Source organism: Chlorocebus sabaeus, chromosome 9 (assembly GCF_047675955.1).
Source record: "Chlorocebus sabaeus isolate Y175 chromosome 9, mChlSab1.0.hap1, whole genome shotgun sequence".
NCBI lineage: Eukaryota > Metazoa > Chordata > Mammalia > Primates > Cercopithecidae > Chlorocebus > Chlorocebus sabaeus.
In genome coordinates this window covers 104,708,296-104,721,656 of record NC_132912.1, presented here as the reverse complement: position 1 = coordinate 104,721,656, position 13,361 = coordinate 104,708,296, and the positions used below count along the sequence as shown (strand labels likewise).

General features: G+C 38.8%; 1 protein-coding gene across 3 annotated transcripts in view; it reads left to right on the top strand.

Moving 5' to 3' along the window:
• Nucleotides 1–13,361, top strand: part of ARMH3 (armadillo like helical domain containing 3) — a 227,652-nt gene that overhangs the window by 100,999 nt on the left and 113,292 nt on the right. For all 3 annotated transcript variants that reach the window (XM_038009495.2, XM_038009496.2, XM_073019294.1), the window contains exons 21-22: nucleotides 1,220–1,302; nucleotides 2,221–2,347. In XM_038009495.2, the coding sequence (XP_037865423.1) occupies nucleotides 1,220–1,302; nucleotides 2,221–2,347 (210 nt within the window). The remainder of the gene's footprint in view (nucleotides 1–1,219; nucleotides 1,303–2,220; nucleotides 2,348–13,361) is intronic.

The window sequence follows — 13,361 nt, the reverse complement described above, 5'->3', positions numbered from 1 at the left end:
CCTCTTGTACTTTCCTTGCCTGCTGTTTCTTTACTGTACCTGTGCTTTTAAAGGATTGAGAGTGAGGGGTGTTGTGTGGTAGGCAGCAAGAGTCCGGAGAGCCTCACTCCTACTCATTATTCCCTGCTGTTCCAAATCAAAGCTCACATCTCTTCTTTAAGTGTAGTAAACTTCACACAAAACTCTGAGAGCATGGAAGAATGAACTTCTTTGCTGGCAAAGAAGCAGATATGGTCCTAGAAAAAGAGAGGTCGAGCCTTTTCTTGGGTCTGTGGAAGATGGGGGTTTGAGAGGGAGAAGACAGAAGGACCACAGATTGCCTGCAGCTACTGAACCCCTTTTATAGTATCCCATCAAGTAAGGGAGGTAGGTACATGAGCATTATCTGAGATGGGCAGAGAAGCAGGACTCATTTTGTGGTCAAAGTGTGCTAGGTGAATGAGTATAAGGTAACTGATAACTTATTTTATGCTTAATATTTATTTGCAAAATATTCTGAAGCTGCACTGTTAACCTAGGGACTTGGCAGTCAGTCTCTACTGAGGTTGCTTGGGTTTTAGAAATCTCTCCCCTCACTAAGAGTTGCCAAGCAGAAAGAGATTTCAGTAAATGTTGTCGTGGTCACAAGCGGTCAGCGCAAGCTTCACTTTGTTTGGATAGTTAGAGCAGTTAAGGGCTTTTTTTCTCTTTATGAGCTCTCCTCATCTAGAGCTGCAGCCCAGCTGTAGGTTCTACAGTATAGCTGCCACATCTGGTGACCACTTAGATTGGATACATATTCCTCTTAGCAATGATGTATGAAACAGATACATGTCTAAAGCTTGGTGACAATAGAAGCTAGCAGCTGAGGGTGGAAGGGGGACCCTCATTTTCAGCTGTAAATTGAGCAAGTTTGATGGGGAAATCACCACGTGGGAGTAAATTTGAAACGCCAAGATGTCAGTTTTATAGTCAAATTTCTGAGCTTAATTGCTATTTAAGAAGTGGCAAAAAGAAGTAGATATTTAACAACCTTCCATGAGCAGATAAGCAGACACGTGCTTGGGAAGGTGAGTCCTTTCCTCAAATATACCTACCTTACCTGCTTTTTAAAAGACCTTGGTGGCTGAGACTCACTCACTGTAACCCCCCAGATTTTTTTAGAGCTAGTCTGTTTTTATTTAATTTTATTAATCGTGGTTTGAATAGCTTGTTGATGTCTTTTTTTTTTTTTTTTAAGCCTTGATAAATTTGCTGAAGTTCCTTATGTCAAACGAGACTGTACTTTTGGCCAAACACAACATTTTTACTTTAGCCCTTATGGTGAGTATCAAAACAAATACTTCTTTTTCTGAAGCCATATGCTAAGGCAGAAATGAACTGGTTTGAAACAGGAGCTGGTGGTCTGGGGACTAAGTCATAGAGGGAACCAGACCTATATATATATTTTTGGATCAGAATCTGGACTGGTGGTCCCCTCTCTCACCTATGTCTTTGGCATGACTCTCTTTCCTTCATGAAAATATATCATCTGGCAGGGGTGGGTATAGGTTAGATCTCTCTGTATGAATAGTGAGCCTTGGTCCCAACTGAGAGACTACTGTATACTACTGCAGTCTCTATGTTGGTAAATAGCAGACCCTCTGAAGGTTCCATCATGGCTGCACTTGGTTTCTGAGGGACATTACAGATGATTGTTTATCTGGCTGGTTATTTGGGATAGAAGGAGGCCATTGTGCAGTTTGACTATCTTCTTAGGATATTATACAATGTGTTCTTAAATGTTCAACATTAGAGGGAAAAAAGTCTTGATTCATAGCATTTGCTGAGTTTCATTGTAGAGCTACACCCACCATGGCCAATTTCAAGCTATCAATGTGATATCAGAGTCATGCAGAGTTGGGAAGCACTGTGCAGTAGCACACCATTATATGACATTTCCACCACACAGATATAATAGTTATAAATCTCCAGAGCATAGGTTATAGTAAAAGGTAGAAAATAATTAGGAAGTGATAAGTTTTTAGTATTTATTACTTTCATTTTAATATAATTTATTTAATTATAAGTTTATATGAGTGAAATTTTTAGTAATGACTGTGTTTAATAACTGGCTTGCAAAATTCATGAAATTTTACAGTCAACTCTTGTGTGACAGTAAGAGCTGGCTACAGCACACCACTGATAATTTCTAGTCTTCATAGCCTGATGCCTATATATGGGCCTTTCTTTCTTTTTTAGATTGTGAACCTATTTAATATGTTTATCACATATGGCGACACATTTCTGCCAACCCCCAGCAGCTATGATGAACTTTACTATGAGATTATCCGCATGCACCAGAGCTTTGACAACCTCTACTCCATGGGTAAGCTGCCTTTTCTTTTTACTCCTCTCTCCACCGTTTGTCTAGCTTTTGGCATACAAGAGGAAAAGACTATGAAAGATTCTCCTCTAGTTGTTTGGTGCCTTGTGTGGCACAGAAATATAGTAGCTTCCTCTTCTCAGGCAATAGGAAGGTATGTTGGGGCCTTTTTGCCTTCAGGAATTCAGATTTCATCTCAGTATAAAGCTGGTTAGCAGCCCTTTGTTGCTGTTTGTGAGAGAGAGAGAGAATAGGGAGGCTTGTGGATTCATTGAATGCCAGGGAGAAGGAGGTGAAAGAGTGGGTGGGAATTGACAGCAGCAAATAAAAGAACTTGGATCCCAGAACACTGTGTAATTTGAGAATGTCCAGGATTTTAAGGAATCTTAGTGTACCTATATATTTTTAGCATAACTTACAAGTGGAAGTGGGCATTAGATAAAAATCTTTTTTTGGAAATCTTTTGGTGATTGGCTCACTGAAATGTACTCTCCAGCTATAGCAAGTATAACTTATTTCTGAAAGAAGTCATATGTCCCCATAAGTTTGGGATAAGGGCCTAGTTAATTCTACCTGTAGTATAAAGGTTAAGGAAAAATCTCTGTAGATTGCACAGAAACAGCCACTCAGTAAAACTATCTTATTTTTAAAACCCAAATTTATTAGCTTTATTGAAGTATAATAGATATATAAACTGTACACATTTTAGTTATACAAATTTTAATGAGTCTTGACATATGTGTATGTATGTGAAACCATCACAGTGATCAGGATAATAACCATATCCATCACCTCCCAAGTTTCTTTGTATCTCTTTAGAATCCTCTCATGTCTTCTTCACCTCCTTCACCCACTGTGCCTCATCCTTGGGCAACCTCTGATTTGCCTCTGTCACTGTAGATTAGTTTGCTTCATCCTTTGTGATGAGATTAATTGTGAAAACCCCAACCTCTCCTTGGGACTCCTGTATCATGAGAAAAGTGGAGAGGATTTGGAACAAGTACCAGGAGAAAGAATAGAAGCAGCAGTGGAAAAGAAGGATTGCCTGGGAGGAAAATATTTTTTTTCTAGTATACTTTATTTTTTAGAGCAGTGAAGGAAAACTTTTAAGAAAACTTTATAAGAGAACCTTTGCTATAATGTCTTAGGCAGTGCAAGTAGGGCCTTGTATTAGTAGGATGTTTTCAATGGCAAGTATCAGAAAACTCAGACTTAAAACTATCTTAAAGAGTAGGAAAATTATATGAAATTCTAGAATGGTATGATCAGTTGCTCAACAATGTCTGCAAGGACCCAGGTTTTTAAAGTATCTCTTCTCTCTCATTGTAATAGTTTTAGCATCAAGTCAGTTGCCCATGCAACAGCAAGTTTCAGTTGTCCCATCAAGACCCATCTCTTTTTTTTAGGAGCTTGGCAGCCTTACATAAGAACTCTCTAATAGACTTTACGTTGGCTAGATGTGCTCAGGATACCCTAGTGTGGTTTGCATCTGCCTGGCTTCACCAACTTCCTGAGAATGTAGAATGCAGAATTTTCCAAGAGTAAAGAGCTGCCCCAGCGGTTTTAGCACTCATTGGTAGATGAATAAAGATGCTTTTCAATGAGGAAAGGAAAGAGTTGGAGTTGGGGAGATATTTTATAAAAGTCTGACATACCTGCTCAGCGGGGCCACATGTAACTAATCAAATGAGATAAACCCTTGTAGCTATAGCAACAAGATAAGAGAAGATACCTGTGAATGTCTAAATCTGCCAAGGGAATAAAAATGTTAACCAGGAGGGCACAAATAGGAAAGTGAAAATTTTCAACAACTGAAACACAGCAAACAGTAGGAGATCGCATGTTTCAGTGCTCTGTTTTATATAAACTTCTGGTGAAAAAAACCGTGTTTTTTATTAACCTTTTTGAGGCATAATTTACATCCATGGCAGAAACCATCCTTTTAAATGTACAGTTTTGAGTTTTGACAAATGCGTATAGTAGTGTAATTATCACAAAAATCAAGATATAGAAGAGTTTCACTATCCAAAAAATTTCCCTTGTGTTCCTGTGAGGTCAACTCCTCCGTCTACTCACAACCCCGAGCAACCACTGATCTGTTTTCTGTTCTCATGGTTTTGCCTTTTCCAGAATATCTTATAGATGGAATCATATAACCTGTTGAGTCTGGCTTCTTTCATATAGTATTTCATTTGAAATTTATCCATGTCATTGCATGTATCAGTAGTTCCTTCCTTTTTATTACAGAGTAATAGTTCATTGTATGAATTACCATCTTAGTTTGTCCTTTTGTCAGGTTAAGGACATTTGTAAGGTTTCCAGTTTTTAGCAATGATAAATAAAGCTCCTGTTAACATTCTTATACATTAGTGAATACAGGGTTTTTTTCGTTTTTGTTTTTTCTTGAGACAGGGTCTTGCTCTTTCACCCACGGTGGAGTGCAGTGGCACAATTATGGCTCACTGCAGCTTTGACCTCCTGAGCTCAAACAATCCTCCCATCTCAGCCTCCCAAGTAGCTGGGACTACAGGTACATGCCACCACACCCGGCTACTTTTTGTAATTTTAGTAGAGACAGGGTTTCACCATGTTGCCCAGGCTGGTCTTGAACTCCTGGGCTCAAGCAGTCTGCCCATCTCGGCCTCCCAAAGTGTTGAGATTACAGGTGTGAGCCACTGTGCCCAGCATGAACACAGGTTTTTATTTCACTTGGCTATGTGCCTAGCAATGGGATTTTGGGGTGTTGTGGTAAGTATGTTTTAACTGTATAAGAAACCACCAAACCATTTTCCAAAGTGATGTTCTATTTTACATTATCTCCAGCAATGCATGAGAGCTGTCATCATTCCATATTGTAACCAGCACTTGATATTCTCCACTTTTGTTTTTTTGTTTTTTTTTTGTTGTTGTTGCTGTTGTTTGCTTGTAGATATATAGTGCTACCTCATTGTGTTTTTAACTTTGCACGAGTAATGATGTTGAGCATCTTTTCCTGTCCTTATTTGCCATCCATATATCTTCTTTGGTGAAGTATTTGCTCATATCTTTTGCTCATTTGAAAAAAAAAAAAGGGGAGGGGCTGGGTATGGTGGCTCATGCTTGTAATCCCAACACTTTGGAGTCCAAGGCGAGAGGATCAAGACTAGCCTGGCTAACATGGTGAAACCCCATCTCTACTAAAATTGCAAAACTTAGCCAGGCATGGTGGCACATACCTGTAGTCCCAGCACTTTGGGTGGCCGAGGTAGGCAGATCACTTGAGCTCGGGAGTTCGAGACCAGCCTGGGCAACATGGCAAAACCCTGTCTTTACCAAAAATACAAAAATTTATCTAGGTGTGGCAGTGCATGCCTATGGTCCCAGCTACTTGGGAGGCTGAGGTGGGAGGATCACTGGAGCCCAGGAGGCTGAGGTTGCAGTGAGCTGAGATTGTACCACTGCACTCCAGCCTGTGTGACAGAGTGGGACCCTATCTCAAGAAAAAACAAAAAACAGTACACACCAATGTTTATAATAGCACCATTCACAAGTGCCAAAAGGTGGAAGCAACTCAAGTGTCCATTGACAGATGAATAGATAAACAAAATGTGGTATATACACCTAGTGGGATATTATGCAGCCTTCAAAAGGAAAGAAGTCCTGTTACATGCTACAGTGTGTATGAACCTTGAAGATATTGTGCTAAGTGAAATAAAGCAGTCACAAAGGGGTGGTACTTATATGAGGTATCCAAAGTAGTTAAATTCACAGATATGGAAAGTAGGATGATGGTTACCAGGGGCTTTGGGAGGAGACAAAGAGAGTTGCTTAATGTGTGTAGAGTTTCAGTTCTACAAGATGAAGAAGTTCTGGAGATCTGTTTTACAACAATGTAAATGTACTTAACACCTAAATTGTATGCTTAAAAATGGTTAAGAACAGCTGCTCCAAAAGTAAAGTATCTCAGTCATTCACAGTCAGTTAAAAAGATTGAACTTCTCTTTTCCCCCTTCTTACTACTGCCATTGATGAGTCTTTTTTGAAAAAATGATTAAGAGGGTAAATTTTATGAGATGTGTGTGTTTTTCTTTTCTTTTCTTTTCCTTTTCTTTTTCTTTTTCCTTTTCCTTTTCTCTTTTCTTTTCTTTCTTTCTTTCTTTTTTTTTTTTTTTTTTTTTTAACCACATAAAAACAAACCTAAACTCTAAAGTGTATTTAGATTCTACCAATTTTTCTACTAATGTCCTGTTTGTATTCCAGGATCCCATCCATGTTACCACATTATATTTAGTCATCGTGACTCCTTAGTCTTCTCTGGTCTGTGACTGTTTCTTTGTGTTTCCTTGTTTTTTTGTGACCCCAATAATTTTCAAGAATGTTCCTCGATTTGGGTTTGTCTTGTGTTTTACTCATGGTTTGACTTGGATTGTGGATTATAGAGAAAAATGCCACACAGTCCAAGTACCCTGACTTACCACTGATGATACTAATCTTGATCACTTGGTTAAGGTAGTGTTTGCCATGTTTCTCCACCACAGAGTTGTAATTTTTTTCTACTTTTTCATAGTCTATTCTTTATTTTCTTTTCTTTTTGTTTTTATCATGGAAGAAAATCACTAAATGCAGCCAACATAAAAAGTTAGGGGATAGGGAGGTTAAGCTCCACTACCTGCAGAAAAGAGTATCTGTATAAGTTATTTAGAACTTTTCTGTAAGAATTTGGTTGCTGCTGCTGCTGCTGCTGTTTGTTCTTGTTGTTATTTTTGTTCTTCTTCTTCCTCTTCTTCCTCCTCCTCATCCTCCGCCCCCTCCCCCAACCGCCTTGCTTCCTTACTTTCTTCCTTCCTCCTTTTTTTTCTTTCTTTGAGACGGAGTCTCACTCTGTTGCCCAGCTTGGAGTGCAGTGGCACAATCTCGGCTCACTGCAACCTCCACCTCCTGAGTTCCAGGAATTCTCCTGCCTCAGCCTCCCAAGTAACTGGGATTACAGGCCTACGCCTCCATACCTGGCTAATTTTTTTTATTTTTAGTAGAGATGGGGTTTCACCATGTTGGCCAGGCTGGTCTTGAACTCCCAACCTCAAGTGATGTGCCCTCCTCAGCCTCCCAAAGTGCTGGGATTACAGGTGTGAGCCACTGTGCCAGGCTTTCTTCTTTTTTTTGAGACAGTGTCTTGCTCTGTTACCCAGACCAGAGTGCAGTGACTCAATCACAGCTCATTGCAGTTTTGACCTTCAGGGCTCAAGCAGTCCTCCCACCTCGGCCTCCTGAGTAGCTGGGGTTACAGGTGTACGTCACCATGCCTGGATAATTTATTTTTGTTTTTTTGTATAGATGAGTTTGCCCTATGTTGCCCAGGTAGGTCTTGAACTCTTGGGCTCAAGCGATCCTCCTGCCTTGGCCTCCTAAAGTGCTGAGATTACGGGCATGAGCCACTGCACCCAGCAAGTATATGTTTTAATCAAAAGCTTACTGGAGTTTTGATTGGGACTATGGCAAACCTATAGATCATTTTGGGGAAAGCTGATATCTTGATAATGTACCTTACAATCCCTGACAAAATATATCTATTTATTGAAGTCTTTGATTTTTCACACCAATGTTTTGTTGTTTTCAACACGAAAATCTTGCATATATTCTATTAGATTTATCTTAATGTATTTCATGGCATTTGGTGCTATTAGTATTTTTGAAAATTTTAATTTTTAATTGTTCATTGCCAATATGCAGAAAAACTACTTTTTTATTTTTTACTATGACAGCTTTATGAGGTATAATTCACCTGCCATATAATCTGCCCATTAAAGCATACAATTTGATGAGTTTCAGTATAGTCAGAGAGTTGTACCACCATCACCACAATGAACTTTGGAGCATTTTCATCACCCCAACAGGAAACCTACCCACGAGAGGTGACCCCATTTACTGCAATCTCCTGAGCCCTAGGCAATCACTAATCTATTCTCTGTGTCTGTAAATTTGCCTATTCTGGATATTTTATATAAATGAAATCATAGAATATGTGGTCTCTTGTGACTGGCTTCTTTTATTTTGGATCTTTTCAAAGCTTATCCATGTTGTATCCATGAAGTAACAGTACTTTGTTCCCTTTTTACTGTGGAACAATATTACACTGTATGGATATACCACATTTTATTTATCCATTCATCAATTGGTAGACATTTAGGTTGCTTCTACTTTTTGCTGTTCTGAATTATCCTGCTGTGAGCATCCATGTACGGATTTTTGTGTGGGTATGTTTTCATTCTGTTGAGTATATACCTAGGAGCAGAATTGCTAGGTCATATGGTAACTCTGTGTTTATAACCTTTTGAGAAACTGCCACACTGTTTGACTGTCCTCACTTTTCCAATGTGGGTGTACCATTTTACACAAGCAAGAAACAATGCTGATTTTTAGTCTTGTATCCTGTTATCTTGCTATTTTTGATCTTGTATCCTGTCATCTCACTTACTAGGTTTACTAGTTTTTGTAACCTTTTTGGGATTTTCTACGTAGACATTCATGTTGTATGTAAATGTTGTGTGCCTTTTATTTCTTTTTCTTGCCTTATTGTACTGATTACAGCCTCCACTGCTATGTTAAATTAGAGGGTAAGGATGGACATACTTGCCTTGTGTCCAGTCTTAAGGTGAAAGGATTAAGGTTATCCTCCATTAAATGTGATGTTACGTGTAGGTTGTTCATAGATGCCCTCTGTCTGGTTGAGGAAATTCCATTTTATTTCCTGAGAATTGTTGTTATTAATGAATGTTGAGTTTTGTTAAACATTCTCTAGCATTTACTGACATGATTACATGGTTTTCCTACTATTGTCTGTTAGCATAGTGATTGATTTTTAAATGTTGACCAACCCCACATGATTATAACCTATCATTTTTACATATTATTATATTCAATTTGCTAGTATTCATGAGATATATTGGTCTGTAGTTTTACTTTCTTAAAATGTCTTTTTCTGGTTTCAATGTTAGTTAATTTTGGCCTCATAATATGAATTGGGAAGTGTTCTCTCATCGCTCATCTTCTATTTTCTAGAATAATTTGTTTAAGAGTGGTTTATTTCTTAAATGTTTGGTAAAATTTACCAGTGATGCCACTGCATCTGGAGTTTACTTTCTTGGAAGATTTTAAACCATAAGTTCAATTTATTTAATAGGTACAGGACTATTTAAGTTATCTATTTAGCAGTGACCTTTGGGAGTCTGTGTCTTTGAAGAAGTTTGTTTTATTATGTTGTCACTTTTATGGGGCATACAGTTGTTTGTAACATTCACTTTTAATGTCTGTAGGGTCTGTACTCAGCTTCCCTCTTTCATTCCCTCTATTGGTAATTTGTATTTTTTCTTTTTTTTTTCTTCGTCAGTTTGGATAGATATTTATCAAGTATATTGATTTCCCCTCCTCAGAGAACCAGCTTTTGGTTTTATTGGATTTTTTCTCTGTCATTTTTATGTTTTATTGATTTATGCTCTTTATTTTCTTCTTATTGCTTGCTTTGAGTTTAATTTGCCCGTTTTTTGCTAGTTTTTTAGGGTGCAAGCATAGTTCATTGATATGAGACTTTTCTTTTTTTCTAATATAAGTATTTTGTACTATACATTTCCCTTTAGGTACTGCTTTAGCTGCAGCTCATAAATTTTTTTATTATATTTTTATTGTCTTTCAAGTTCAATGTATTTTCTCATTTCCCTTGAATTTCTTCTTTGACTTTTGAAGTTTTTAGAAATGTGTTGCTTAATTTTCAGATACTCAGGGATTTTCCAGATATTTTTCTGTTAGTAATTTCTAGTTTAGTTTTGTTTTGGCCCAAGAATATTGTTTGTATTATTTCAATACTTTGAAATTTATTGAGACATGTTTTATGGCCCAGACTATGGTGTATCTTGGTAAATGGTCCATTCCACATGCACTTGTATTTCGTTCTTGGTGGGTAGAGAGTTCTGTAAGTTTCAGTTTGGTTGAGTTGTATGATGATATTGTTCTCTGTTTTCACAAATTTTTCTGGGACAGAGAAGATTGTTGAAACATTCAGCTATAATTGTGAGTTTGTCTGTTTTCCGTTTTGGTTCTTTTCACTTTTTGGTTCATGTGTTTTGTAGCTCTGCTGTTAGACAGATACACATTTAGGATTATTATATCTTGGCAAATTGACTCTTTTATCATTATATAATATCCTCCTTCACCCTGGTAGTATTCCTTGTTCTGAATTCTGCTTTGTCTGACTTGAATACAGCCACTCTGGCTTTTTAAATTGTTAGTATCTGCATGCATACCTTAATTTTTTTTCTTTTTAGAAGTGAGTTCTTGCTATATAGCTTGAGTACAGTGGCTATTCACAGATGTGATCATAGTGCAATACATCCGCAAACTCTTGGGCTTAACTGATCCTTCTGCCTCAGCCTCCTGAGTAGCTGGGACTATAGGCACATACCACTGTGGCTGGCTTATATATTTTCCTGTTAGCTGTATTTTTATATTTGAAGTGTCTGTCTTGTACACAGCCTACAGTTGGGTCTTGTTTATTATCCAGTCTGACAATCTCTATCTTATTTGGCATATTATCCATGCATATTTACAATGCAATAATCAATATAGTTTCTTTCAGTTCTACCACTTATTTTGTTTGCCTCTCCCCCCACTTTCTGGCTCTTCTGTACCTGCTTTTCTGCTTTCTTTTGGATAATTTGAATATATTTAAATATTCCATTTTAATTTATTAGTTGGCTTTTTGGCTATATTTGTATTTTTTAGCAGTTACTCTAAGATTACATTGTATATACCTTTTGCAGTCTACTTAAAGTTAGCATTGTACCACTTCAATAAAGTGTAGAAACTTTGCTACTATATAGGGTCTATTTATTTATTTATTTATTTATTTTTTAGTTTCGCTCTTGTTGCCCAGACTGGAGTGCAATGGCACAATCTCGGCTCATCGCAACCTCTGCCTCCTGGGTTCAAGTGATTCTCCTGCCTCAGCCTCCCAAGTAGTTGGGATTACTGGCATGCGCCATCATGCCCAGCTACTTTTGTATTTTTAGTAGAGATGGGGTTTCTCCATGTTGGTCAGGTTGGTTTTGAACTCCCAACCTCAGGCGATCCGCCTGCCTTGGCCTCCCAAAGTGCCGGAATTACAGGTGTGAGCCACTGTGCCTGGTGTTTTTTTTTTTTTTTTTTTTTAGTTTTTAAGAGATGGGGTCTTGCTCTGTTGCTCAAGCTGGGGTGCAGTGGTGTGATTATAGCTCACTGCAGCCTTAAGCTGCTGGGCTCAAGTGATCCTCCTGCCTCAACATCCTCAGTAGCTGGGATTACAGGTGTGAGCCACTGCACCCAGCTGGATATAGAATTTTTAGTTGGTAATTTTTATCTTTAAGTACTTTGAAGCTATTTTTCTCCTTTTTCTGGCCTCCATGGTTTCTGAAAATAAATCTGTAGTCATTTGAATCATTGTTCCATTGTTTGTAGTATGTTGTTTTTCTCTAGCTTTTTTTTTTTTTGAGACGGAGTCTTGCTCTGTTACCTAGGCTGGAGTGCAGTGGGTTGATCTTGGCTCACTGCAACCTCTGCCTCCCGGGTTCAAGCTATTCTCTGCCTCAGCCTCCCGAGTAGCTGGGATTACAAGTGCCTGCCACCACGCCTGGCTAATTTTTGTATTTGTATTTGTATTTTTATTTATTTATTTATTTATTTGAGATGGCGTCTCGGTTTGTAGCCCAGGCTGGAGTGCAGTGGTGCAATCTCGGCTCACTGCAAGCTCCGCCTCCCAGGTTCACGCCATTCTCCTGCCTCAGCCTCCGAGTAGCTGGGACTACAGGCACGCACCACCACGCTCGGCTAATTTTTTGTATTTTTAGTAGAGACGGGGTTTCACCATGTTAGCCAGGATGGTCTCGATCTCCTGACCTTGTGATCTGCCTGCCTCGGCCTCCCAAAGTGCTGGGATTACAGGCATGAGCCACCGCGCCCGGCCTAATTTTTGTATTTTTAGTAGAGATGGGGTTTCACCATCTTGACCAGGCTGGTCTTGAACTCCTGACCTCGTGATCCACTCGCCTCAGCCTCCCAAAGTGCTGGGATTACAGGCCTGAGCCACCGCGCCTGGCCTTCTCTAGCTTCTTAAAAGGTTTTTTTTTTTTTTTTTTCCCCTTATCTTTGGCTTTCAGCAGTGTGATTATGAGATGTCTATGCACAATTTTTCTTTGAGTTCATCCCATTTGGGGTTTGCTGAGCTTCTTGACTCTCAGCAAATTTTGGAAAGTTATTAGCCATTCTTTTTTCACTGGGGGCAGAAACTCTGCCCCAATTTCTTTTTTTTCTTTTTTTTTTTTTTTTTTTAATTAATTTATTATTATTAAACTTCAAGTTGTAGGGTACATGTGCACAACGTGCAGATTTGCTACATATGTATACTTGTGCCATGTTGGTGTGTTGCACCCATCAACTCGTCATTTACATCAGGTATAACTCCCAATGCAATCCCTCCCCCCTCCCCGCTCCCCATGATAGGCCCCGGTGTGTGATGTTCCCCTTCCTGAGTCCAAGTGATCTCATTGTTCAGTTCCCACCTACGAGTGAGAACATGCGGTGTTTGGTTTTCTGTTCTTGTGATAGTTTGCTAAGAATGATGGTTTCCAGCTGCATCCATGTCCCTACAAAGGACACAAACTCATCCTTTTTTATGGCTGCATAGTATTCCATGGTGTATATGTGCCACATTTTCTTAATCCAATCTGTCACTGATGGACATTTGGGTTGATTCCAAGTCTTTGCTATTGTGAATAGTGCTGCAATAAACATACGTGTGCATGTGTCCTTATAGCAGCATAATTTATAATCCTTTGGGTATATACCCAGTAATGGGATGGCTGGGTCATATGGTACATCTAGTTCTAGATCCTTGAGGAATCGCCAATCTGTTTTCCATAATGGTTGAACTAGTTTACACTCCCACCAACAGTGTAAAAGTGTTCCTATTTCTCCACATCCTCTCCAGCACCTGTTGTTTCCTGACTTTTGA